This window comes from Colias eurytheme, chromosome 17 (genome assembly GCF_061535395.1).
Source record: "Colias eurytheme isolate Ceu_HAF_F1 chromosome 17, ilColEury1 Martin Lab GWU primary, whole genome shotgun sequence".
In the NCBI taxonomy this organism is placed as follows: domain Eukaryota; kingdom Metazoa; phylum Arthropoda; class Insecta; order Lepidoptera; family Pieridae; genus Colias; species Colias eurytheme.
Window position 1 is genome coordinate 6,188,317 of NC_142996.1, and position 25,333 is coordinate 6,213,649.

At 31.5% G+C, this 25,333-nt stretch overlaps 1 protein-coding gene across 1 annotated transcript in view; it reads right to left on the bottom strand.

Annotated features, from left to right (window-relative positions):
* The window catches only part of for (cGMP-dependent protein kinase for), a 126,825-nt gene that overhangs the window by 61,297 nt on the left and 40,195 nt on the right, over positions 1-25,333 (bottom strand). Inside the window, exon 2 of the mRNA XM_090111833.1 lies at positions 14,550-15,266. Within this exon, the coding sequence (XP_089967959.1) occupies positions 14,550-15,034 (485 nt within the window). The 5' untranslated portion in view covers positions 15,035-15,266. The remainder of the gene's footprint in view (positions 1-14,549; positions 15,267-25,333) is intronic.

Sequence of the window (25,333 nt, forward strand, 5' to 3'; positions counted from 1 at the left end):
TGTGATCTTCCATTACATCTGAGTTTTGATGATGTGATGATAATCCATTCGTTTTAATATTGGTACTTAGAGTTGGTGGACTAAACTAGAAATGGCGGACTAAATTTGTCAGCGCGTCTGTAAGATCAGAATATAAAACCAACATCCTGTATTTAAGTTACAAAATTAATAATCAAACAACATGCCGCTACGTTGAAAATGACTAGAAGAAAAAATTAAAACACCTCGGCATATAATTTTGGAGTAAACAAATCATTTTCCCCGTATGGGGATTTCCCCGGATGAACTTGGGAAGTTCAAGTTCTCAATACAAGTTTATATTATATTTCGTATTTCTCAAACGAAAAATAAACATTTTTGGAACTTCAAAAAAATATATATTATAAGAAAATTTATGAGCTTACTTTAGTTTTAAAGAAATATACATCCCTTTACTGACACCCCGTAAAATAAAGAAATTGTTGCCAATCACCTTTGCAATCTATTTGGTTTCATTAACTTTATGTTCGAAGATAATTTTTTTTCTAGTAGTTACACGCGTATTTTTTTCGTTTATTTTCCATATCGAAATGAAATGTTTAAAAATACGAATATTTGCACAAAACTAAGATAAAAATAATCAATTAACAAAAATATTAAATTTAATGAAGTAGAGCAACTTTCACTTCGGTATGAAGGAAAATCGAGCGTAGAGCACACGTCAGAACGCTCCGGCCCAAGGAGCGCGACTAAAGAAATTCGCTAGGATTTTTCCTAATTATTTTAAATATTTTTTTAATATTTAAAGAATTATCAAAATTAAAAAAAAAATTTTTTTAAAGGATTAATACTCATTGGTCTTCAACCAACTCGAATAAATTAATGGAAAAAATAACTTTTAGCAGTATTTATCAATAGATTTTGTAAGGCAAAAAATGGGAAATTTAATGAATTTATAACGTTTTAATTAAGAAAATCATAAGTTTTTCGGCAATTGTATTCAGCAGTTTTTAATAACGACTATATAAGGATAATAATGCGCTGATCAGATTGTGTAAATTGTAATCGGTTGCAACGTAGTGAGTGCACAAACTTAGCTCGAAATGTCTTTGGGGGAAAGAGACTTATCTTGAAGGCCTGATTAAGGTAACATAAAGTAACTTTATAAATGTGAAAAAATTCACGCGCATTGCGTATATAACACTAATTGATAAACAAGAAAAAAAAATTCAGTTTATCATTTCATTAGCCGGGAAAAAATTGTCAAATAACTTGTTGAAAACGCAATTTTGCTAGACTGCAGCCTTAATTCGGACAACCAACAATTACCCATATGATATTTTTTGTAAAATACATGCGGTAATCATCGTCATGCAAATATCCAAAAAACCAGCAAAGACTTCGGAAGAGAAATTAACATCTCAATCATACGCAAAATGTTTCTTTAAACCACTTCTGACGGGCTTTGGGCAAGCCTCGATTAAATTGGTTTACAATATCCCAATTTTTTCCACTTATACTGTAATTAGCGGTTACCTGACCTATACTAGGGTCAGCAATAATCATGCTTATTATATAACAATGCGTTTCTTAACTTATTCAATTATATTCCTCGAACCGTTATTATATTTTGATTTTTGAGGTTATAAATTCCAGTAATTGTACGGTTTGTTAAGTGTTAAAACAGGTGAGCACGTATCACCAAATTATATGTTTATGATATAAAATTTTGATAAGGACTGCCTACAGAATACGATGTGAAATTTTGGTAAGAAGGTAACGTTGATTTTTTAATATTCGCTTATAATTGCTCTTTAGCAGACTTGGAAGCTTCTTCGTTGGTTATATTATTAGTTCATAAACACTTTTTTAATTTTTACGTAGTTATACGACTATTAGATAATGTTAGAATAACGAAAAGAGTTCAACATGGTTGAAGTGATGAAAGTCAGGAAAAAACATATCCATACTTATTAGTAGGTTATAACCGCTATCATAAAATATGAATTTTTAACTCTGCATATTGATACATTCAAATCGCACCATAATACCTGCACATTCGACGCATTGTGGAATTAATGTTAGGGCGTTTGTCCACTACAAGGAATTTTACGGTCCGGCATTCCGATTTTTTACGGTCCGGTATGGCACGCAATTAATCTAAATACTAGCTTGTGCACTATACGTAATTTTACTGTCCGACATTTTACTTTTCCCTATTCCGGATGATTTTTTGAGTTTACGAGTCGCTGTAGGTATAATTGTTTTCGAGTGCCCACTTGCTTGGATTTTACTCTTTTTATTGCATATATGCCAATTGAAAGCAAGCTCTTGTTTTACTTTCTTTTAGCTGGCAATGAGATTTGAGAAGTCGGTATTGTTATTTTATATACATTGACCAAGCATTGACCTATAATTATTATCTAAGTAAGTGTTGGTAAGTTAAAGTTCAAGTGGGAATAGATTTAGCTCCTCGTCACCGATTAAAATAAATAAGTGAAACACGCATTTTAAATCTCTTACGGAACTTTTTATTATAACGAAGTAATATAATATTTCACCTTCTATATTTTTACTCGTTTCTTGTAAAATGCGAAAACAATCAGCATTATACCGCCATACTTCCTTGAACTGTACCGCACTGATCCGAGTAAAGACGGACAGGTGCACAAGCAATTCATCGGTTTTTTCATGCCACACCGGACCGTAAAAAATCGGAATGCCGGACAGTAAAATTCCTTGTAGTGCACAAGCGTCCTTATTCTATTTTTTCATTGATTAGCCATTTTCAATATTTTGTTCGAAGTTCTCCTATAAAGTGTTGCTTTCAAATATTTTTTCCGGTCATGTTTATTCCTACTGAAATCAAGGATAATTAACACTGTAAGTAAGTGATTTACAGGCTATATGAAGGTAAATTTCAGTATAAAAATGTAAGTATAACAATCTCCCTGTGGTGTAGTGGCGATAGAATTATTTCGTGGAATGTATTTAATCCAAACGGAGTTTTACAGCCGTCTGTTTTTAAATAAGTGCGGATGTAAACATTTTCTTACGTCAAAGCTATAACATTGTTCATTGAAATCTTTAGGATTCTAAATAAAAAGGAGAAAACAATAATAAAGTGTAAAAGCTTGTTAGACTAATCAAATCAGAAAAATCGAACTCTATCTTACATAGCATCGAAATATTCTTTATCTATTCTTCACTACATAGTATAAAACAAAGTCGCTTTCCCTGTCCCTATGTCCCTTTGTACGCTTAAATCTTTGAAACTACGCAACGGATTTTGATGCGGTTTTTTTTAATAGATAGAGTGATTCAAGAGGAAGGTTTATATGTATAATAACATCCATTTAATAGTTAAATTAAATTAAATTAAATTAAATTAAAATTAAATTAAATTAAAATTAAATTAAAATTTATTTATTTTTCTCATCACAAATGCACAATATATATACATTGTTAATCTATATAATAGTGGAGAAGTACTGTTATTTTTGAGGTTTCTAATGTGATGTAGTAAAAAATTACATTTTTTCCGCTTACATTGCAAACGCAGGCTGAACCCTACGAGTTTTATCAAAATAATGTACTAAGTATTATACACATTGAAAAGGTCTACAAAAAAGTCCGCGATGGTATATGTCTATCTCTTATGGATAACCCACAATAACTTTTTTATAAATACAGCATTAATCCTTAACCAATTAAATACCTTGAATACATTGTTCATTTAATATAGATCTATATGGCCCTTTACACCGTATGATTTAAGTGAATATTTTCGAAGATATTACAGATTTAAAAATTGCGGGACGTAGCGTTTGCGGCGGTACCGGCCGGCCGCCCGGCTATCTATTTTATACCCGTGCGAAGCCGGAGCGGGCCGCTATGTTTTTATATACAACGTTCACAGTTTTTCTGTAGTGTATTTAGTATCAGCAATGCACCCGTGTGAAGCCGGGGCGGGTCGCTAGTTTTTATATATAAAAATGAATCGCAAAATGTGTTGGTAAGCGCATAACTCGAGAACGGCTGAACCGATTTCGATAATTCTTTTTTTATTATATTCCTTGAAGTACGAGGATGGTTTTTATGTAGAGAAAACGTAAATATGTACCACGGGCGAAGCCGGGGCGGACCGCTAGTTACTTATAAATTGGTCTATAACCTTAAATTATTGATCGATTTCAGTTACCTTTCAAATATACAAATGTTTCTTAACGGGGACGAAAAACAGTTAATATTATTCGATTACCAATTAGTTAATTAACTGGTTACTAAAAACGATACTTATGTCCAAAGAAAAATACCACCATGTCATTCAAAAGACTTGTCAACCAAATGCGGTATGGAAAAATAAAAATAAAATTAAAATCTGATTTAATAAAAACAAAACCTGCTAGACATTGATGTCTTTAAGTAAATTACTTATAATTCGCTAATTAAATTAATCGAAAAAAGAAACTTGTCTGTTGTTTTTACTTACATTACTTTTGCTTAATTAATTGCTGAATGTTTCATTTATATGTAACTTGATTATTTTAGAAATGTGAAATATGTTTTTTTTCTGTTTGTCCTGTTTTATAGATCTAGAAATCAATTCGTGACAGGTTACGTAGAATATTGTTTAAAATTCAAATGATTTTATTGCGAAAAAAATGCATAAAATATCTTAAAAATAGCACACTTAAGATAGGTGCTTAGAATATATATTATTCTAGCAATATAAAGATAATTTACTAGAAATTTATACCTTTTATTAATTATCTACCGACGGAATAAATTACCAACCAAACGTATCACTTACATTAATATACAGTAGCACCTCGTTAAGTCGAACCTCGATAAGTCAAAAACCTCCAAATCTCGAAAAAATGTCTTGTTCCCTTCCCTTCAAACCCGAAAACCTCCGTAACTTGAAATCTTGGCCCTCTGTTAGTCGAAATAATCACCGAGTCCCTCCAAGCCATTTTGGTACATATTTTCACTCTATAACTCGAAAAATTAAATTTGACCTCTGTATCTCGAACATGGCAACATTTTATTTTACAATCTTTATAACTTGATCATTTGGACTTTAACAACTTGCCGACAGTGCAGTACAGTGTACACTATAATTGTTTCTTAGAAAACATTTTAGGAGTATACGTATGACTCACGTAAACACGTGTTTCCATTAAGTAGGTAGGTATCTGATGACGAAATTATCGATTCAGTAGCTCAGAAAACCGATACTAATCATTAAGATGATATAGAAGACGTGAATAGTACATGGCTCCATGCGTTTCCATCAAAGAGGCAAGAACCGCATTGAATACCTTACGAAATTTTATGGAGCAAACCAGTATCTCTGCAGAAGAAGAAGAATTTTCTGTTCTTTATAGATTAGACAATGCTAGAGAACAACCAAATTATCTAAAGCAAAAAAAATACTGACTTTTTTAATGCCATATTTTTTATTTTAAAATGATTTGAAATAATGTTGATTTATAAATAATAAATAAAAACATGTTTGTCACCTCTGCAAGTTGAATTTTAATGTACTTTACCTCTCTAACTCAAAATTTATAAGAATAAACCTCAAACTCTTTATGTCGAATCAAAATCCGCCTAAGTCGAAATCCTCCTTAAGTTGAAAACTCTATAACTCGAATTTTTTGGCGTCTCCCTTGATATTCGACTTATAGAGGTGCTACTGTACATATTTAGCAGCTTTCGCAATCGAATTTATTATACCATAAACAATTTTAATTGCTTAATAGGAACTGAAAATAAAGCTCAATTAATGTCAATCTCAGAGTATTAAATTGGACAAACATAAGAAACATTATAAGGTAGCAATTATACCACCGAAGGTGTTATTTTGAAATAAACTTCTCGTAATAATTAAATGTATCTACCAATTTTCTTTTGTGTAATTAAGATTGTATCACAAAAAGTATGTAACAATGTGAGAATGGAATATATTGCAGACAGTTTAATGTTTATCGATAATAATACAATCACCTTTGTAAGTCAAATGTTTCTTGGAGTGGATAATGGAAGTTAGGTACAATTTTATACACCCTTACTACCTGTTTCCTGCCAAAGTAACCTCAACCCAGACTTGATAATCGCTAGTCGTTCTTATCTGTATCGGAGACATATACAGAGAAACTTTCAACTTTATTAAAGAAAGGAATGTCTGGCCGTCGTGGGATCTTGATCTATAAGAAATATATATTTGAAATAAATAAATCAAATAGGTACAAATTGATGTCAAATTGGTCCTCAAGTTAATGGTCATAAAACCCTAGTGAAATTCAAACTCAACTTTTTTTATCTAATTAGACTTCGTCTAGAAGCACTTTTGAATAATTTCACCATATACCACTTGAAAAATAAAGTAAGTTTTTGAATGTATATTTCTTTAACTTTGCAATAGCATAGCATAATTATTTAGAGTCGAACACTTTAATTTTAAATATATATCTTATTTAATACGACGAATGAACGTCATTAATTGCACTTAGCTCTCAGACGAGGACAAGATCATACGTAGTAAATGTCTATTCGGCTTAAATAGAACAAACTAACTGGTTTTGATTTATATGTAACGGGTTGATACTGGCTGCCACAGACTCACACCAGCTGCGTGTGTTTTATATTTCATGTAATAACTGTTAAAATGTCATTAAATAATTATTTCATAACAGTGTGAGGGAAGGTTGCTTGGAGGGAAACTTACCTAACTGTTTTAAACTAAAAGCTATAATATGAAATGTCGTTTCAGAATTCGTAGTAAGGTTCACTTGTATGAGAACTATAGATGAGTGACTATTGACCAAGTCAATGAGGAAGTCGAAAGCATTTAGACTTTAGAGTACATACCGAATTTAGAGATACCTATTTTGAATAAATATATAAGTAGCTATAAAATAAAAATAGGTAGCTGATACCCTTCCGTACAATAAATTTCTTATAAAAGCTAGTGATAGGATTATAAATAACAATGCTGCTACCAATATACAAAAATATCATCAAGTCATAGACCAGAAGTCCAAGGTGTAAATAAGTTATTTTTATATTATTTGCTTAAAATTTAAATTGCCTATTTATTTTACATAAATTTGATAAAACCCAGGAAAAAACGTATTAGTATGCAAATTACATGACATAAATATTGAGCCGTTTCAATTTAAGTCCAAAAATAAAACCGTAAAGAGTAGGTATAATATTTGGTTTTATATAAATAAATATGTCAATAAATATATTAAAGTCAATACTCATTAAATGTTGCTTTGTATTTAAATCTGGCTTCGACTTACCAATCATTATCTTTTCATCTACACACATAAATTGTAACGAACCTTGTTTTTTGGCAAAATTATTTCAACCAGTCTTCATTATGGATGAAATATAAGTCTTCTGGTCACGTACGACTCGTAAATTTTACACCTAACTGATCATTAATTAAGTACAAGAAAAACACTATCAAAATCAATAATTAAAATACACCGTAAGAACATAATAAAAGGTCGGTAAGATATTTAACTGAATAACTGTGAACAATTCTTGCGAAAATTACAAGCCGAGAATACTAAATAAAGAGTAAAGAATCAAGGTTTTAGTTGTTACCGCGGCATTGTTGACATTCCCTTTTTTGTGATTACAGAAAAGCATTTTTGAACAATGACTAGCTGGTTAAGATAAATCATATTTAATTAGAATAATTTCACTTAAACCTAAGATAACGCGTTCTCTTCTTATTAAAATTTTGTTTTCATATCAGACTTGTATTTCTTTTCATAAAAGTATATGAAAAAAAAGGATTAATAAAAATAATCTAGAAATCTAAAACAATCATGTATGTGCCAGATGGCCTTTTATTACTTGAACAATAAAATGACTTCTCGGATAGCACTCTTGTATCACTTGACATACATTTAAAAACAGATATTACTTCAAACGTGAGGCCATCGAAACAAAAACTTTATTTCCATTAACATTCAGCGAACTCATTATTTTTAACTTTTCACTACATACTTAATGTTAAAAAATTGGAACGTTACTGAACGAAAACGTATAAAAAAGACAAGGAACATAAAAAAGTATCGTGAACAAAATAGCCTGTTGCTGTATTTGGTCATAGTTCCCAATCCAGGCTTCTTCAGACAAATAGAAAATAATAAAACAATACAGACTGGAAATAGTCGAATTCAAAGGCTATGTTTATAAATACAGCCTTTAAAAAGAGTAAAACTTTATTCTGTCCAGATGAAAAGCTCTTTCCCACAGCGAACATTATTGAATCGACAGTAATCAATATGCAATTGCAACTATCAATCTAAACGTTAACAGAATGCAGTAGCACTTAATTTACAAACATTCTCACAATATTTTCCCAAACAACGACTCCTTTAAACAAAGACTACCACATCTTCTGTTTAAAACAAAACAACGCAATATTTCACGTGCGCACATATAAAGATGCCAGAGCTCTTAAATTGAAGAACATGCAATAAATTTCACATTAAAATATCTCCGCACTATGTATTGTAAATTGTTGTAGTTACATAGCACATAAATATACTAAAGGCAATTTGGAAAACAAGATTTCTCTCATAGCCTTCTTTGGGTTTCGAAAACTACGTAGTTATGTTGAATTTCCTCTTCAATGAGTTTATTTGTTTAACGCGTTCAGACTTTCACGGCGTTACATTAGAGATATGTGTGAACAAGGCCCTTGTAAATTTCCATAAAAAATCGGAACAAACAATGTGGAAAATTCTTGTATAATGCTTTGAAATTGATACATAAATTCATAGATAGGATAATCGTTTGTTTATCTTATGGCAAATGTATTTGGTTTTATAATAGCTACCTTTGTATCTTTAAAAATTGAACGACTGTTTTAAGAATTTAATAACATTGATATATTTATTTATTTAAGGAACATTAAATTATTCGCCTCAACACACACTCATATTTTGTCGCTTTTCTATAGACTGTGTTCACTATCGTTTCAGACCAACATATGCCTTTAATTCATTTCAACCAAATGCGTTTGAGTAGAGTTTTAACTCGAAATAGCAATCTATTTAAACATATTTACACCAAGCCCCACTTATAGGATAACCTTCTTTCGCGGAACAATTAAAAATAATTGTTGCGTCCTTTCTTTAATGAATACAAGATAACTAATAACTTGTCTTACACTTTCCACACCACGAGACATAGGTACCTACGTAGATAATTATGCAAATGTATAATTTCTGTCTTTGAAGGCAAGCACTCGGATAAGAAACATTTCCAGTGTGAAACTGTTTAATTGGTCTCACTTATATGTTTATGTACTAGTTGAACATGATAATTAGAGTACCGTAAAGCCTAAATAGAAACTGGCAGATACATATTCATTCAGATCGTTAATTTTTATACTGCAAAAGTATATATATGTTTATATTTTTTTGTAACCGACAGATGGTGAACAGAGTATCGATGAAGATAAAATTTTACACAAAGCTATTTTTAGTGTTGTTGAAAAGATAGGACCTAGTTCAAGAAATTTTCTAAGATTAAAAAAAATCAGGCACATATTCTGTATAGTCAACATACGAGTATATTCAGCGGCTCGTTTTTAGTTAATTAAAGATAAGAATTGAGAGACTTATTTAATTGGTTCCATAGTATTAAAAAAAATATTTGTGGATAAGTGATTCATTAGGAGACGTCATTGCGCTTTTTATAACACTACCTATTAAAAAAGTAGAAACGTTTAACGTAAGAACCAAATCAGGCTTCATACCCATTACACTAAACTGACTTAATTTTAACTTATGTTAATCAAATGAATCTCATAACACCTTTCCATATTACTCACACTGTAAAACCTTTATGGAAATTTAGGGTAATGTAATCAGGTATCTATAAAAGGCAAATTGTAGCATGAATCTTATTAAAAGACAAGTTAAGCTTATCGTATTAATGTTGACATTATGCTATTGTTATATAAATGGCATTTAATTGAAGACTAGAATATCATTGAGCGGCAACATCAAAGCGTTAAGGAAAAAAACATTTGTCTTAAATCGTGTAAAGAATTAACGAACGTTATTGAGAGCAGTAAAAATGTCGTAAAAAACGAGGTTCATTTAGTAGATCCAGTACGCTCCTAGAATAAGGACGACCAGAAAGGTTGCCTCAATGTCTCGGATTACGCAGTTTTGACAATATTTGGAACTGCTAATAAATGCTAATACGCTGCCATGGGAACTTTGGATTGTATTTAGTATGATGATGATAACCCTCTAAGCGTAATTCGAGTATCACGACAAATTTCTAATCTTTTTAACGTTATTTGCAATCCTTCACGCATTACAAATTACAACTTGAATGATAGGCCAAATGAAATATGTACCTACACAACAGTTACTAACTATAAATGAATCGATTTTCTTTAATGTATTATAATACCTATATCAATTTACCCGTATGAGATCAAATTTCTTACCACACCAGGGTTACGAAAGTTCTGGTTTAGTTTAAATTCGTATTAGCATGAAGGACGCATAATTACCAAAACTAGATTTCCCGCATGATGCCTCTCCGCATACTAATAAGTACTTTTAAACTTTACGACATCGTTTACGATATTATCACTCTTTTTTGGATTGACGACGATAAAAGTTCTATCGCGTCGCGAATTTTAATTGGCACTAATTTTGTTATTGACAAATTGCTTGTGACTTGTTAAAGGACATGAGTAGAAATACACAAGTAGCGATTGAAATTTAAACAATTTCATTATCTTGATTAAAATACCACATGTCGTATTTATTAAATAACATGACTTGTAGTAATGGCATTCTTGTTTTTATGTTCGTTGATCGAGATGAAACATTTATGAGGAAGTGGTCGCTTTACTATTCGGAAATAGCCTCTTTAACAGGAACAGGAATTGGAAATAAATAGTACCTGGCTATTGGTCTTTACCTTTATATAGGATGTATTACCTATGTATATTGGGATATTGTAAAAAATAAAAATAAATTCTTTTGGTTTTGATGTAATGATGTTAAAAAACTGCAGTGCAACCATAAAACATTGGTGCAGATGTACGTATTAATGTTTACCAGTAAATACGTAAAAGGTGATTTTTGTTTATAAACGTAATTTAATAAGAAATTAATGTTTGTAATTTGTATGTTGTATAATGTAAGTATTTGCGAATAGGATAATAAACAGACAGACGAGTTCAGTTATGATTAAGATGTCAAGGAAAAGAAGGAAGTTTAATCAATAATTTTTCCTTCAGACTCTATTTCTATGTTATGAAGTGTAGATTTCAGTACGTTACATTTCAATATTTTATAATTAAAAACAAAAGAATTGGCCAAATTTTTATTATGATTCAGGTTTAAGATTTTTATTTGACTTATCTTTTGTGAAATTAAACAGCAATTATGAACGCACAAACTCTTGTCAAATCATTTAATCACTTTTATACGCTTCCTCATCGTCGTCATAACATGTTTTATTTTCCTTTCTCGTTGCCTTATTGCCTCAAATAAAGATATTTTTAGATACTTTTATTAGCGTCGAATTATCATTGCGATTAAAAGTAGCGTAATAGTTTCTTTTTCAAACACGTTAAATACCTTGTTTATTAAAAGATAACGCTTGAAATATTTTATCGTTGCATCATAATTACTGTATCGTAAAATTATCTAAATAATTCTTTGCGCATTATACAAACATTATACATAATTCTGACGGGTTTTTATGCCATTCGGTTTGCCTTTATCAGCAACTAGTTTCAGTGTTAAAAGCAGAAGGATATTGACTGTTCTAGATATGTGACGTCAGATATTTTTTATAAAACGTCGAGTCGGTAGATACTAGATAAGAAATTCACTACATTCAGGTCACTTTAGCTTTGTTGTATCAAAAGAACCTCACTTTCAAGGAACCTGTTACCTGATTGATACAGAAGGAAAATAACTAGATGATAATCATATTGCATTGACCTGAGACAATGGGAATTATGATAATAATGAAGAATCATAAGTCCAATCAACCTGTATTGCATAAGGCTGCGTTGGTTTATGTCTTGTTATATTCCTTGCAGTTGCTTTATGAGCCAATTTACACGAAATACGCAAATTATTGCCCCTTTTTGTTATTTATAAAGGGTCGTTGTAAGAAATTACTGCGAACAATTTCACCGCGTTAAGTTTAATCAATGGCTTTATTTCGAGTTTATTTTACATATATACAACTTTATTGGCTTCGTATTTAATTATTCTTGTTTTCTAGGCCTTTTATTTTACATACACAATTTGGTAATTCAATTCTCTGTCGGTGGTTTTTACGACAATTTTAATATCATAAGCTGATATGAACGTAACATAATTTATGTATTTTGATTTGTGTAAAATAATTTTTATTACCATTTAGTAAATAAATGGCCAGTTTTATTGATACTTAATACAAATACCTTGAAAGCAATGTGCTGTGTGATTTTATGACAAAACCAATGTAAAAGTGTTTGCACCGCCTCCTACTGGTAATGGAATATAAATAATGAATTATTCATATTAAAGGTGTGTGTCAGACAGAAAATTAGTTTGATACCACATCTACGATTTATTTATTTCACAATGCATGAAGGAATTCTTATTCTAAGGTTTATGTCGTATAAAGTTTATTCATAAGTATATAAATAGAATTGATAGATTCGTTGTTTTATCGATTTGATACCGTAATATTTATGGATGTAGTTATTTCTATAACCCATCAAAAGTATAAGATTACAAAAAAAATCGATAAAATATCAATTTTCTCTTAAGGTAACGGTAAATCGGCCTTGTTCGGTACTATACATCGATATAAAAATGCATAGAATTAAAATACAGGGTGTCCCACTGTTGGTATACTAAGCTCAAAGGAGGTTATAGTTTTGCATACGCTGAGTACGTAAAAAATACTTAAAAAATTCCAGACGCATTTTTTTTTAAATAGATGAAATCTTAAAACTCTATGTGTACACCCCTAACAAGCAACCCGCCCAACTTTGCCACCAGCACGTGGGCTATCGTTTAAGATTATGTTTTCATAGACAAAATGCTCACATTAGAGAAGCGTTATATGCCGGCTGCGCGAAGCCAGAGAAGAAAACATGGATTTTCAGGAAAAATTTAGCAAAAAATTTTTGACGTAATATTGTTGTTTAAGTATTTTTTTCGTGATCAGTGTATGCAAACCTATAAGTCCCTTCGCGCTTAGTATACCAATAGTGTGACACCCTGTATAGATAGACATATTATCTACTGACAAAGTTCAGTGACCTTTTGACTTGTAGAATAACATAATGATAATGTTTTTTTTAAGGAATCATGTAGCAAATGTATGATTTGTGTTTATTTTGAAATTGGCAAGATTATTGTAGATGAAGCTTACCATAAGGAGAGAAGTGTAAATTGTTCAAGCAAATGTTATGTTGGGCAGTCACGGTATTCGTTACACGGTAAAAAATACCATACAATGAATATAACGAGTACCTATCAACTATCAACAACATTATTATAATTTTATATGTCTAATGGTAAGTTTATTTTTTTAATAATTATATAAAACACATTCTTCATTCACAAAAATAGTTAACATTAGCTAGAAATTAAATTGAATGTTTAAAAGTATATTTCAAGCCGTTAGAATATTCATGTCTAAAAGGCAATCAATAGAGAAAATGAAGATTAAATTTACTCTAAAACGTAAATTTGTTTAAGAAATTATGGTCACTCTAGTAGGTACGTTTTACATCGAAATTGGTGTTTACTAAGTATTTTGATGTACTTAAACAGTCAGCCATGTTTTATGACAAATCATTTTCTAAGTAGTTACTATAATTTTCATAGTAATAAGTTTTCAATGCTTCAAATCAACTATGTTGCTAGCTATTAATTTTATCTAAAGAAAAATGAATGTCATTTTTACAATTTATATTACACGCGTTTAATATAACGCTAATTACATCTAAGTATTTATAGTAATAGTAGTTATTTGGCATTGGACATATGAGTCCACCACAGTCATGCAACCACGTGGTAAGATACAATCGGACATTAAGAAATCATTTTGCATTTCCAAGAATTAAATTATCTGATCATTAGCTGAATGTCCATATACGAAACGGTTTCGCGATTGGAATTATTCTGTTCAATATCGCATTATGATATACCGCAGGTCACTTAAGTTCTTGTCAATATCGGATTCAAAGTGCATTACCGATTGCCTTACTGCTTAGTCAGACTTCATTTTGCTGCACTAAAATAGGCATACAAAACCACATAATATAATGAAAGAGATCAGTTTCCACGAACTCTCCGATATGACAAATAACTTGCCCTACTTTTTGTCAATAACGCAACATATTATAATAAATAAGTCAGCGAAAACTAGTGTCAACAGCTAATGTTTTGTTGTTATCGTATGATTTATTTGTCCTTCTAAATTGCAATGGAATATGTTGTCAATTCAAGTGTTTACTCGTAATAATAGATTGATAAATAAAAGGTACTTACGCGTCGTTCTTGTCATAAATCGGGAATGTCTGGTGCGCCAAATCCTGTAGTGATGAGCTTGTTTGTGGCTCAGCAGAAATACCCTGAGCTCTCTGTTTCCTCGGTGCCCTTGAAGCTCTAGCATATTGCTGGTATGGGAACACGCTCTGCAGTTTGTCTAGCTGCGAACGTAATTCCAACATTTCTTGATCGCGCTGTTTCAACAACGCTTCCAATTCTCTAATTCTCTCTATGAGGGGCTGCATGTCGTTGGACATAGCCGCGTTGGCGACGCAATTCTCTGAGTCTGAATTCATCGCGCTCGGCGTCCCCATTATACCATTTAACTCCTCTCTATACGTTTCGTCTAAGGCCCGTCTATCGCCGTTGACTGTGGGCGCCACGGTAAGCGCACCTCCTCCTGTGTGTACTACGGCCCTCGGCTCATCGTCACCAGCTGTGCGCTGTGACGATCCAAAGCAGAGGGTATCGAAGCAGACGCGCATTCACTCGGCTCCCGAGCACTGCACTTTAATCACTAGGATTATCACTTGGTTTATAGAGTTAACGTTCGTACACTGCACTGTGTAGCACTGAGTTCTCGAATGTCCGTGATCGTTTAGCGGGAACAGCAGGATGTGTGTGGGCTAGTGCGTGCGAGTCGTGCGGCGCGAGCGCGGACGGTCGATACAGTGAAACGTCCTCTTCGCTGTCAGCCCCGCGTGCCTCGGCGACGCCCTGCAAATACATGCACACTTTACTATCAGTCTCATTTATCACCCTAAACAATTATGAATGAAAACGTGTTACATTTAGTAGTAAACGTCACACGAATTATTATTTTCTCGTCATTTGGTTATACTTTAGGTTTGTGAAAATAGATCGCTATTCCGTTTAATCAAAGTGGATCAGTAAAATTGTAAGTATCCGACAGTTCAATTATTGTTTTTTACGATTAAAATAATTTCGCTTTTAATTATGTTATCACATTGGACCGACTCGTGATAGCTAATTATAAATCGCTATCATTGACTCCTCGATTTGAATAATTATAGATATAAATCTATAAATATTGATCTGTGAACATATGGTTACGGCTAACTGATTTATTGCAGATAATAAAATAGTCCCCTTATCGGCAGTAATGATAAACAGTGTTTATGTTGAACAGATCTCTGTCACCTGATGTATACGCAACACTGACCACATGATCCTGGTGTATCTATAATCTTATCGATTGATATAATCTTAAGGTTGATGTTCCGACCGTCCCTCCATACATTTTTGATTACCTCTAAACACTTAACACAGACACTATTTCTTTAAAACTAATCATTTTATCACTTCTCTATAATGAAATGTGTGCGCGTTCGACCTTTTTAATCAATAATTTACAATATTTACTTAGAAAAACAACAGTAAAATACCGGAAAAATTTGACACTTCTACAGTAGTGTGCGTGACTTTTGCCAAGCGAAACACGACATAAAGCACGACATCTAGCGCATAGACTATATACTTATTACAGATCTAGCGCGTCAATGTCTAAACGAAAGGCGATGTTTAGACATTGACGCGCTAGATGTCGTGCATTCGCGTTCGTTATCTTATGCATAATGAGCATAATTCTAATAAATCAAAGTTCTGTGTAAAAATTGAGTAATTTCATTTCCAATCGTTCAAAGAAAATAACAATAAAATAAAATAAAACTAATGACCTTAGAAACTATGTTTTTTTTTATTTATTACTCATTATTGTTCGTCCGTCGTAGGTCTGTAAACTGTATTGTACACTGAAGGTAAATGGTACTGTAGGTACTTTAGTTCGGCGTCGTCGCTCGTCGGCTTGATATAAAATTACATTCTTGATTTCATTGACACGCGCTATGATTTGCGCGCGGAATTTCTTGTGTTGTGAATTTATTTTTGATTCAAATTGCAATGTTTCTCTAGTATGCATTTGAGACTATATTGTAAATTGTAATAATTGATCGTGGGTATAGTAATTAATTATTCTAATAACGCAATTAGTAATATATGTATTTTCGGTGGGATTCAAAACAAAAAATTGGCCCGTGATTTTTATGAAATTTCACCACATTGCAAATCACATCAATCATAGTTCATACACATGTATGACGAAAGTGATTAGTATTGTGGCTAACATTGACTCATCAGTTCATCACTGAAACCAGTGATAAATCAGTACCTATATCATATTGTGTTTGAATATTTTTAAACAATGATATAAGTATACAATTATTATAAATCGGTAAACTATCAAAGTAATCACAAACTTGCAAACATTGGTAAAATGTCCAGTACCTAGTTTATGAGCCTATTCATTACAATCAAACAAACAAACAAAGTTTTCCTCTTTATAATATTAGTGTAGACAAACACTATGAATACGATCACGAATGCAAATTCGGGGATTTTCTAATTATTGCTAAATAATAATTGAATTCGTTTTGAAATACTCTATAATTTTTAGTGTATAAATAGACATTTATAATGTGGTGCTCATTTTTTTTGTACTGCTAACGCTATTGTAGGTACCTATTTTCGTTGTTTTATTTCAAGTGAACACGGCCATACAATTTTGTCACGAGCCGCCTATGATTGTAGCACAGACTAATAATAATATACTATTGTAGGTACTTTTGTTAGGCTCCTTCGTCGTCCGCGTCGGCTCGAAAGTTCTTGATTTCATTGTCACGCGCTATGATTTGCGCGCGGATTTTCTTGTGTTGTGAATTTATTTTTGTATTATTATTATTTTTTATTTTTTTTTTTATTTTATTGATTCAAATAAAATATTTCACTAGTATGCATTTGAGACTATATTGTATTATGTATAATTTATCGTAGGTATAGTTATTCTTATAACGCAGTTATATTTTCGGTGGGACACTAATTTGACCCGTGATTTTTCTGAAATATCACCACGTTGCAAATCACATCAATCATACACACGTATGACGAAAGTATAGTGGCTATAATTGACTCATCAGTTCATCACTGAAACCAGTGATAAATCAGTATATCATATTTTATTGTGTTTGAATATTTTTTAAACAACGATATATACAATATTATTATAAATCGGTAAACTACCAAAGTACTTCCGAATTTTCAGACAGACAAACAAGTAGTTTGAACACGCAGTTTTCTTATACTAGTAGCAAAAATCAAAACCATAATATTATGTTTACCTACTATATTTTACTAAAAGTCGAGTGCGTCGAAATCGTAAATAATAATATGTTTTTCACCTTCCTGGTTATTTTCCCATAGTAAATAGTGTTTTAGGTTTGTTGTTGTAGGTAGGAATAATAATAATTATTCTTACATGTTGGTTATGAAATGTATATTGAAATAATTTACTTTTACAAATCATTAGTGATATAAGTTTTGAGTGAAAATGCTTGGATCAGCATAATATTATATGGTACTTCAAATACATGTTTTGATAAAAAAAACAATAGTGTAATAAAATAAAACTGCGTTTTATTGTAATCAATGTTGACAATTTTAAATTCCAAAATTATTGATCAATAAAATAGTATACACCAACAAATATAACTTTTATTTTTATAACAATCGTTCATAATATAAACCGTAGCAGGTGGCGTTTTGAAGTTCTGTCTACTCATACAGAAAAATGGAAAACTTGTTTTTTTTGTAAACAATTTATTACTCATGGTCATGTTGTTTGGCAACTCGAAGCGTGGTCGTCCGTCGTAGGTACTTTTGTTCGGCGTCGCGTCGTCGTCCGCGTCGGCTTGATATAAAACATTCTTGATTTCATTGACACGCGCTATGATTTGCGCGCGGAATTTCTTGGTTGTGAATTTATTTTTGTATGCTATGCATTTTAATTGAATCAAATTGCAATATTTCTCTAGTATGCATTTGAGACTATATTGTAATAATTGATCGTGGGTAGGTATAGTAATTAATTATTCTAATAACGCAATTATATTTTCGGTGGGATTCAAAACAAAAAATTGGCCCGTGATTTTTATGAAATTTCACCACATTGCAAATTATATATTATACAATTACAATTACAATTATTATAAATCGGTAAACTATCAAAGTAATTACAAACTTGCAAAATATGCTTTTCCGAATTTTCAGACAGACACACAATTTTATTAGTTTGTTTTAGCAAAGTAGGTACCTATACCTATACGCTTACGTCGCGCGTCGCGTCGTCGAAAACGGTGCGCCGGGCGCCCAGAAACAAACATACCTAATTCAGTTACAATCCTTTTTTTGTTCCGTAATTTATTGTATTTATTCTAATACGATTTTTTTTATTCGTCGGCCAGTTCTACTAGGTATAAAAAGATAAAATTGAAATATAATTATTGTAGCGACAGCCATATTATGTTACTATGTTTTCGTAAATATGTTTTTCACCTTCCTGGTTATTTTCACATAATCTTATCTTATATATAAAAATGAATCGCAAAATGTGTTGGTAAGCGCATAACTCGAGAACGGCTGAACCGATTTCGATCATTCTTTTTTTATTATATTCCTTGAAGTACGAGGATGGTTCTTATAGCTAGAGAGCTAGTTAGTTTAGTTTTAGTGCAGTGGCAGTGTAAATGTTGTTGTTGAGGTTATGTAAATTTAACACTTTAGTTAACTACCTACCAAGATATAAAGAAATGAGGATAGGACACAATAACTATTGGTTGAGGTATTTATAAACTCATAATATACTTTTAAAAAAATCACGTTTTAATAAATTTCTAGAATTAAATTAGAACAGCTGATTCAAAATAGCCTAAAAAATCTTAATAATAATAATTACGCTTCACAGCAAGAAGAAAATATGTACCATATGTACCCGCACAAAGTCGATATTGTGTTGCCTACCGTTCGACTCAATGGCTAGGGTTGTAACTACCTTTAATAATTATTACCAAACTAATAAACCGAGTGATGCGAAATAACCATAATTCTTTTAGAGTTTGATAAAATGATCAGGCAGGTATTTTCTTTAATCCTCTGAATTCTCGGTTACTAAATTGTATCGTTGAAATTATTCTTAATCGCGTAAATTTAATAAATAATCATATGGAAAACACTTTTCATTTGTTTTTTTACTTTCACGCCCAACTACTATACAATAATTACGTTGTTTCGGTATTTTGACGAGAAAACGCAGGAAACATCCGTTGTATCATTTTAGATAGATTGTATATTTTGTATCTGTAGAATTGAAATCAAAGCTATGTATATGTTGTCTCAATGCGAATGCGTCACTTAAATTTTATAAAAGACAATTAAGAACATCAAAAATAAAGTGATACGTAAATATTTCACAGTGCAATATATTATGTAATTAATAATAATTATATATTTATGAAAAAATAATTACATCAGATTTAATAATAGCAATTGTTTTGAATGTACATAATATGAATAAATGATTACATCATAATAGTAATAATCACAATTGTTTTATTTCCCATTTGTTGCAACCCTAGCATATTTTCATGTAGCAGCAGAAGTACCTACACTGGCGGCGCGGCGGCATCGTGCGACATCAAAGGCATTGCCTTACTAGGTAAGTTTATAATGACTCATTTCTTTTATTATATAATTTACGTTTTACTTTTACAGAATCCGATTCAATGGATTATGAAGACGAGTCACACAACGCCATACGATAGTGATGATGAATGAACATTACATTTTTTTACAACATTCCGATAGTAATAATAATCTATTTTCAAATATCAAAATGGCAGACGTGGTCAAATGGTTTCAAAGTTCGCCAAAAATTTCCACCTGTCTTACCTAAGCGCGCGCCCCGTCCACCACTCTGGGCTTAGTGACTCCTCATCTCATGTATAGTAGGTATAGGGGAATCAACACACAAAAATCCAGGTCTGGTCAAATACATACAGGTAGCTTTGCGCTAGCTCTCTAGCTATTACTTCTTATGGAGAGAAAACGTAAACATGTACCACGGGCGAAGCCGGGGCGGACCGCTAGTAAATAATAAAATAATAAATAGTGTATTAGATTTGTTATTGTATCTTGTATACCTACGAATAATTATTCTTACGTCTTGTTGGGAAATGTTCAAATACCTACCTATTGAAATAATTTACTGTTACAAATCATTAGTGTTATTAGTTTTGAGTGAATAGGCATGGATCAGAAATTCAGAATATAATATGCTACTAACTACTCAAATACATACATGTTTACACAACAAACACTATGGATACCTACGCTCGCGAATGCAAATTCGGTGATTTACTAATTATTGATACCTAGTCATTGAATTCGTTTTGAAATAGCCTGTACTTTGTAATTTTTAGTGTTATAGACATTTATAAAATGTGGTGCTCATTTTTTTGCAATAAATCATCCCGAACGCTATTGTATTTTCGTTGTTTTATTTCAAGTGAACACCTAGATACAATTTTGTCACGAGCCGCCTCTGGCCTCTGGGTGAAATAAACAAGTCAAATGATTTTTGTTCTAATTGTATTTTGGTAGTAGTTTGTTTAGAATTTACATTACCATTGTTTAATTTTTATTTTGTATTTGCAGTAAAATAAAAAGATGAAAAACTTCATTAGGTATATTGTACGACACCTCACTCTGAATCGCGCTAGCGAAATTTTTTCGTTACAGAGCACATATACAACTTTCGGACAATCTTCATTGAGGCCGGCCGGCAAATCGAGTATGTCGAGAAACTTCACTTATTCGATGGAGGTATTCTACCTTCCTTCCTCCACAGTTGTGGGACCCCGACGTGCATTGAACACGCAGCTTTCTGATACTAGTAGCTAAAATCAAAACCACAGATATGTCTGTGATCAAAACCATAATAATATTTTTACCTATTATTTTACTAAAAGTCGAGTGCATCGAAATCGTAAATATGTTTTTCACCTTCCTGGTTTTTTTTCCATAGTAAATAGTGTTTTTGATTTGTTGTTGTATGAATAATTATTCTTACTTGTTGGTTATGAAATGTATTTTGAAATAATTTACTTTTACAAATCATTAGTGATATTAGTTTTGAGTGAAAATGCTTGGATCAGCATAATATCATATTTGCTACTTCAAATTCAGCATAATATCATATTTCAAAATAACATCGAACAATGCGTCGAACACATTCATTTGACATTTCAAATAGAAACTATGACATATGACGTTTGCAAGAGAGATAGATATAGGTATGTGTCAAAACAAAACTTTTACTTTTATTTCTATTTATTCGGTATAATTACAACTTAATAGTGATAAATATGATCATTATAAATACAAATAGGAATTAACAATATCACGAACACGTGACACAACTAGTATTTTACCGATTCCATACGTAGTCATACATGTTTCAAAAGAAAAACTTTTACTTTTACTATTATTTCAATTTATCCGGTTTAATTAAGACTTAATATTGATACATATGATCATTATAAATACAAATAGGAATTAACAATATAACGAATACGTGGCACAACTAAAATTTTACCGATACCACCCGTGGTCATTCTCCTTTGTGGGTCATTTGTAACAGGATGGCGGTTCTACAGCGAAAAAAGAAAAATGATGGTCAGAACGCTGATACCGGATACCTTAAGATACTGTAATATAAAATATTACTAGATTAGATAAAATATTATAGGTAGTATCTTCACCGTGTGTGACGCGCTTTACATTCACGCCATCTAGAGTTAAATCTTTATCATTTTTGTATACGTCTGTGTGTGTAAACGACCCTGTATGCAATGACAGATGTTAAAACGCATAATTTTACCGAATTGGGTGGATTTTAAGGCAATGATATAACATATTTCAATAAAATATAATATTCAGTAACCGCCATGACTATTCCTAGGTTTGATGACTATTCCAATTACGCAAAAACTCAAATAAACTAGAAATGTAGAATTCAGCGCCATCTAGCGGGATATTGGCTGGGAACAGATCGTTGCAATCACCTTAAAAGCATACTGACATTAGAATTCCAAAATAAATCTTCATTGATAAGATTTTATTTATACGCATGAGTATTGGTCATTTGAATATAAGTACATATTATATACCTACTTTATGTATATTTTTTAAGGCCTAATAAATATAATGTTTTTCGAGGTAAGGGTTTTTCAAAGAAATATGCAACATTATTTTTGCATTATTTGCGTTCTTCTCTGCAAGTTCATTTTGTGTTAGAAAAATTTCATATTTTGGACAACAGCACACAATTTAATGAAATAGATTTATTCAATAGCAATGGTGGAGGAGATCTCATCTCAAGTAGAAAAAATTGTTATTCTACGAGAAATTAGGAAATTAGAAATTTGCTTGATGTAAATGATGTATGAGAAAACTAGTGTTCCCTTCTGAGAGTATGAAAATCAGAAATTGTTTGAATATCTATGCGAAAGAGATTGTTTATTTGATTCAATATGCTCATGTCTAAAACTGGTTCGAATTTAAAAATTATTTATGTGGACTATCCAAAGTCCAAAATTATTTATATGTTGGATTTTCATTAACGGTGACAAAGTATAGGATTAATATAACCACATCACGACCAATAGGAGAGGAACTTCATCGAAAATATGTCATAAACAGAAACAATTTTCCTTTTCAGAGTAGACAAAATTGCGTTGGTTAGTTATCTATGTACATGCTTATCAGTACATGTTAATAAAAATAATAAGTGATCGCAGTCTGTATCTATTATTGGGGTCTTTTTACTCGATGATTAGGAAATGCGAAGAGAAACTAATTTCATATGTTTGTCTCTTTTTCTCTTTATCTAGATTTTAATCTCCACGGGAAAAAGTTATGTCAATCATGTGTCAATCACAGTTCTGTCCACGTCGCTAGTTCAGTATTATCTATAGTCTTATAATATCTGTGGTATTTTATTATCTGTGGTCAACGTAAAATGGCGGGAAATAGTCAGATTTGATATTAACGTCTTGAACTTATATTAGGGAAGTTACAGCAGCAGACATTCCTTCAACTGTACAAACAAATGGATTTGGCAAAGAAAAGACTTGGCCAAAATCAAGGCAAAAGGCCAAAGTAAATGAACCACGTTTTCATAAGCGAAACGAAATAAACGCTCCAAGGATTCCGGAACAGAACGGTATACCCAAACATGGTTCACTTATTTCATGAAAAAACTATTCTATACAAATAGATTATATCTTATTGTTATGGGGAAAATGTGTGTTTTTATCATTGAGATAATATTAATATGGAGACGACACCGCCTACATCACTTATGTTCCACTCAACATACGTCATGTGACGTATGTTGAGCGGTATTTTTTAATGGTTTTAAAGTGAAACGCATCAAACATGCCTTTGTGTGTGTTACGATATTGCACAAATAATACAAATAATACGGAAAAGTGCAAAGGAATAACTTTCATCGTTAAGTACCTAACTAGATAATAATTTTTAAAACTTAGTTAGAGCAAAAAAATGGCGCACAGATTTTGTTCGTGGTGTCTCCTCAATACGTAGTAATATTATCTCAATGGTTTTTATCAGAGTAAAATAACAGTTTGGGTATTGTTACAAAAATGTTTTATTTTATTAGGTAGGCCGTAGGTACTACATTATGTATGTTATTTCTTCTCTCAAATTACATATAACTTTAATATGGGCTGTTTTAGTATTTTTCATGAACTCAGTGAAAGTGTACTGTACATTATCACGAAATTAAAATCCATCAAGTACCATAAATCAAACTTCAGAAAAAATCATTTTTAAATCTTATAAACGTCATTAATTAAACTTCTTATTGATCCCTTTGAAATGTAATTTTCTTGTAATTTATAAGAGTATACAAATTAAATTGTTTGTGAGTCATTTATTTTCATTTTCAGTTTTTGCATAAAAATTACACTTTATTATTATTCGTTTAAATTGTGTCGTATGTCATATTTTTATTTAAATTATTCTTCATGTATTAACTTGAAATTTCTGTAATAAGCATAACAATATGCGAAGTTCAAGATTGTAGTATGTACAAGCACTTGCAAAAATGATTTAAAACAAATAAAATCACAAATCGGTGAAACAAAAAACAACGCGCATGTACTAAAAATGCCATGCAAAAATTGAAAAACCAAATCTCAACATAAAGATGTTAGATATGAGTTATGAAGGAACATCTCAGCGATAGAATAATTACATATTATAACCCCGCTCCACTTGTAGTTTTTTCCAATGTTAAACCGGATACATACGTTTATCAATTAATGCATGCCTAGGACATTTTCTAAGATACTCTTTGCATATGTTAATGTCAACCTTACTATCGATAGTAGTGGGTGTTCCTGTGTTATTGATTCCGGTAGGCGTGTTCTTGTATGTGTAGGTACCTACTAATATGCACACAAAGGTAGTTTGATTACCTAAATGCCACCTGGTTCATGATCATATATTATGTATGTTTAAATAGTATATACGAGTCACGATTTAAGCAAAGTCAATTTTATTTATATATTTATTGAACAATATTTACTTTTATGCAGCCGCACCCTGGTCAGGCAATTGTTACGTCGAGGTTAAGTTATATTTTATCAGTATGTTTATTCGCGTCTTGTTTTTTGATTTGTTTATAGATATTATTTTATCATAATAATAATTTGCTTTACGATTCATATTATTTTCAGGCTAAACAATACAGCTTCCTTCGAAATAAAAATCTGCAGACTTTCCTAATTCGAACAAAAATATCGATCGGATCGAACCCTTTCTTCTTGATTGCATTAATCTTTCCTCAC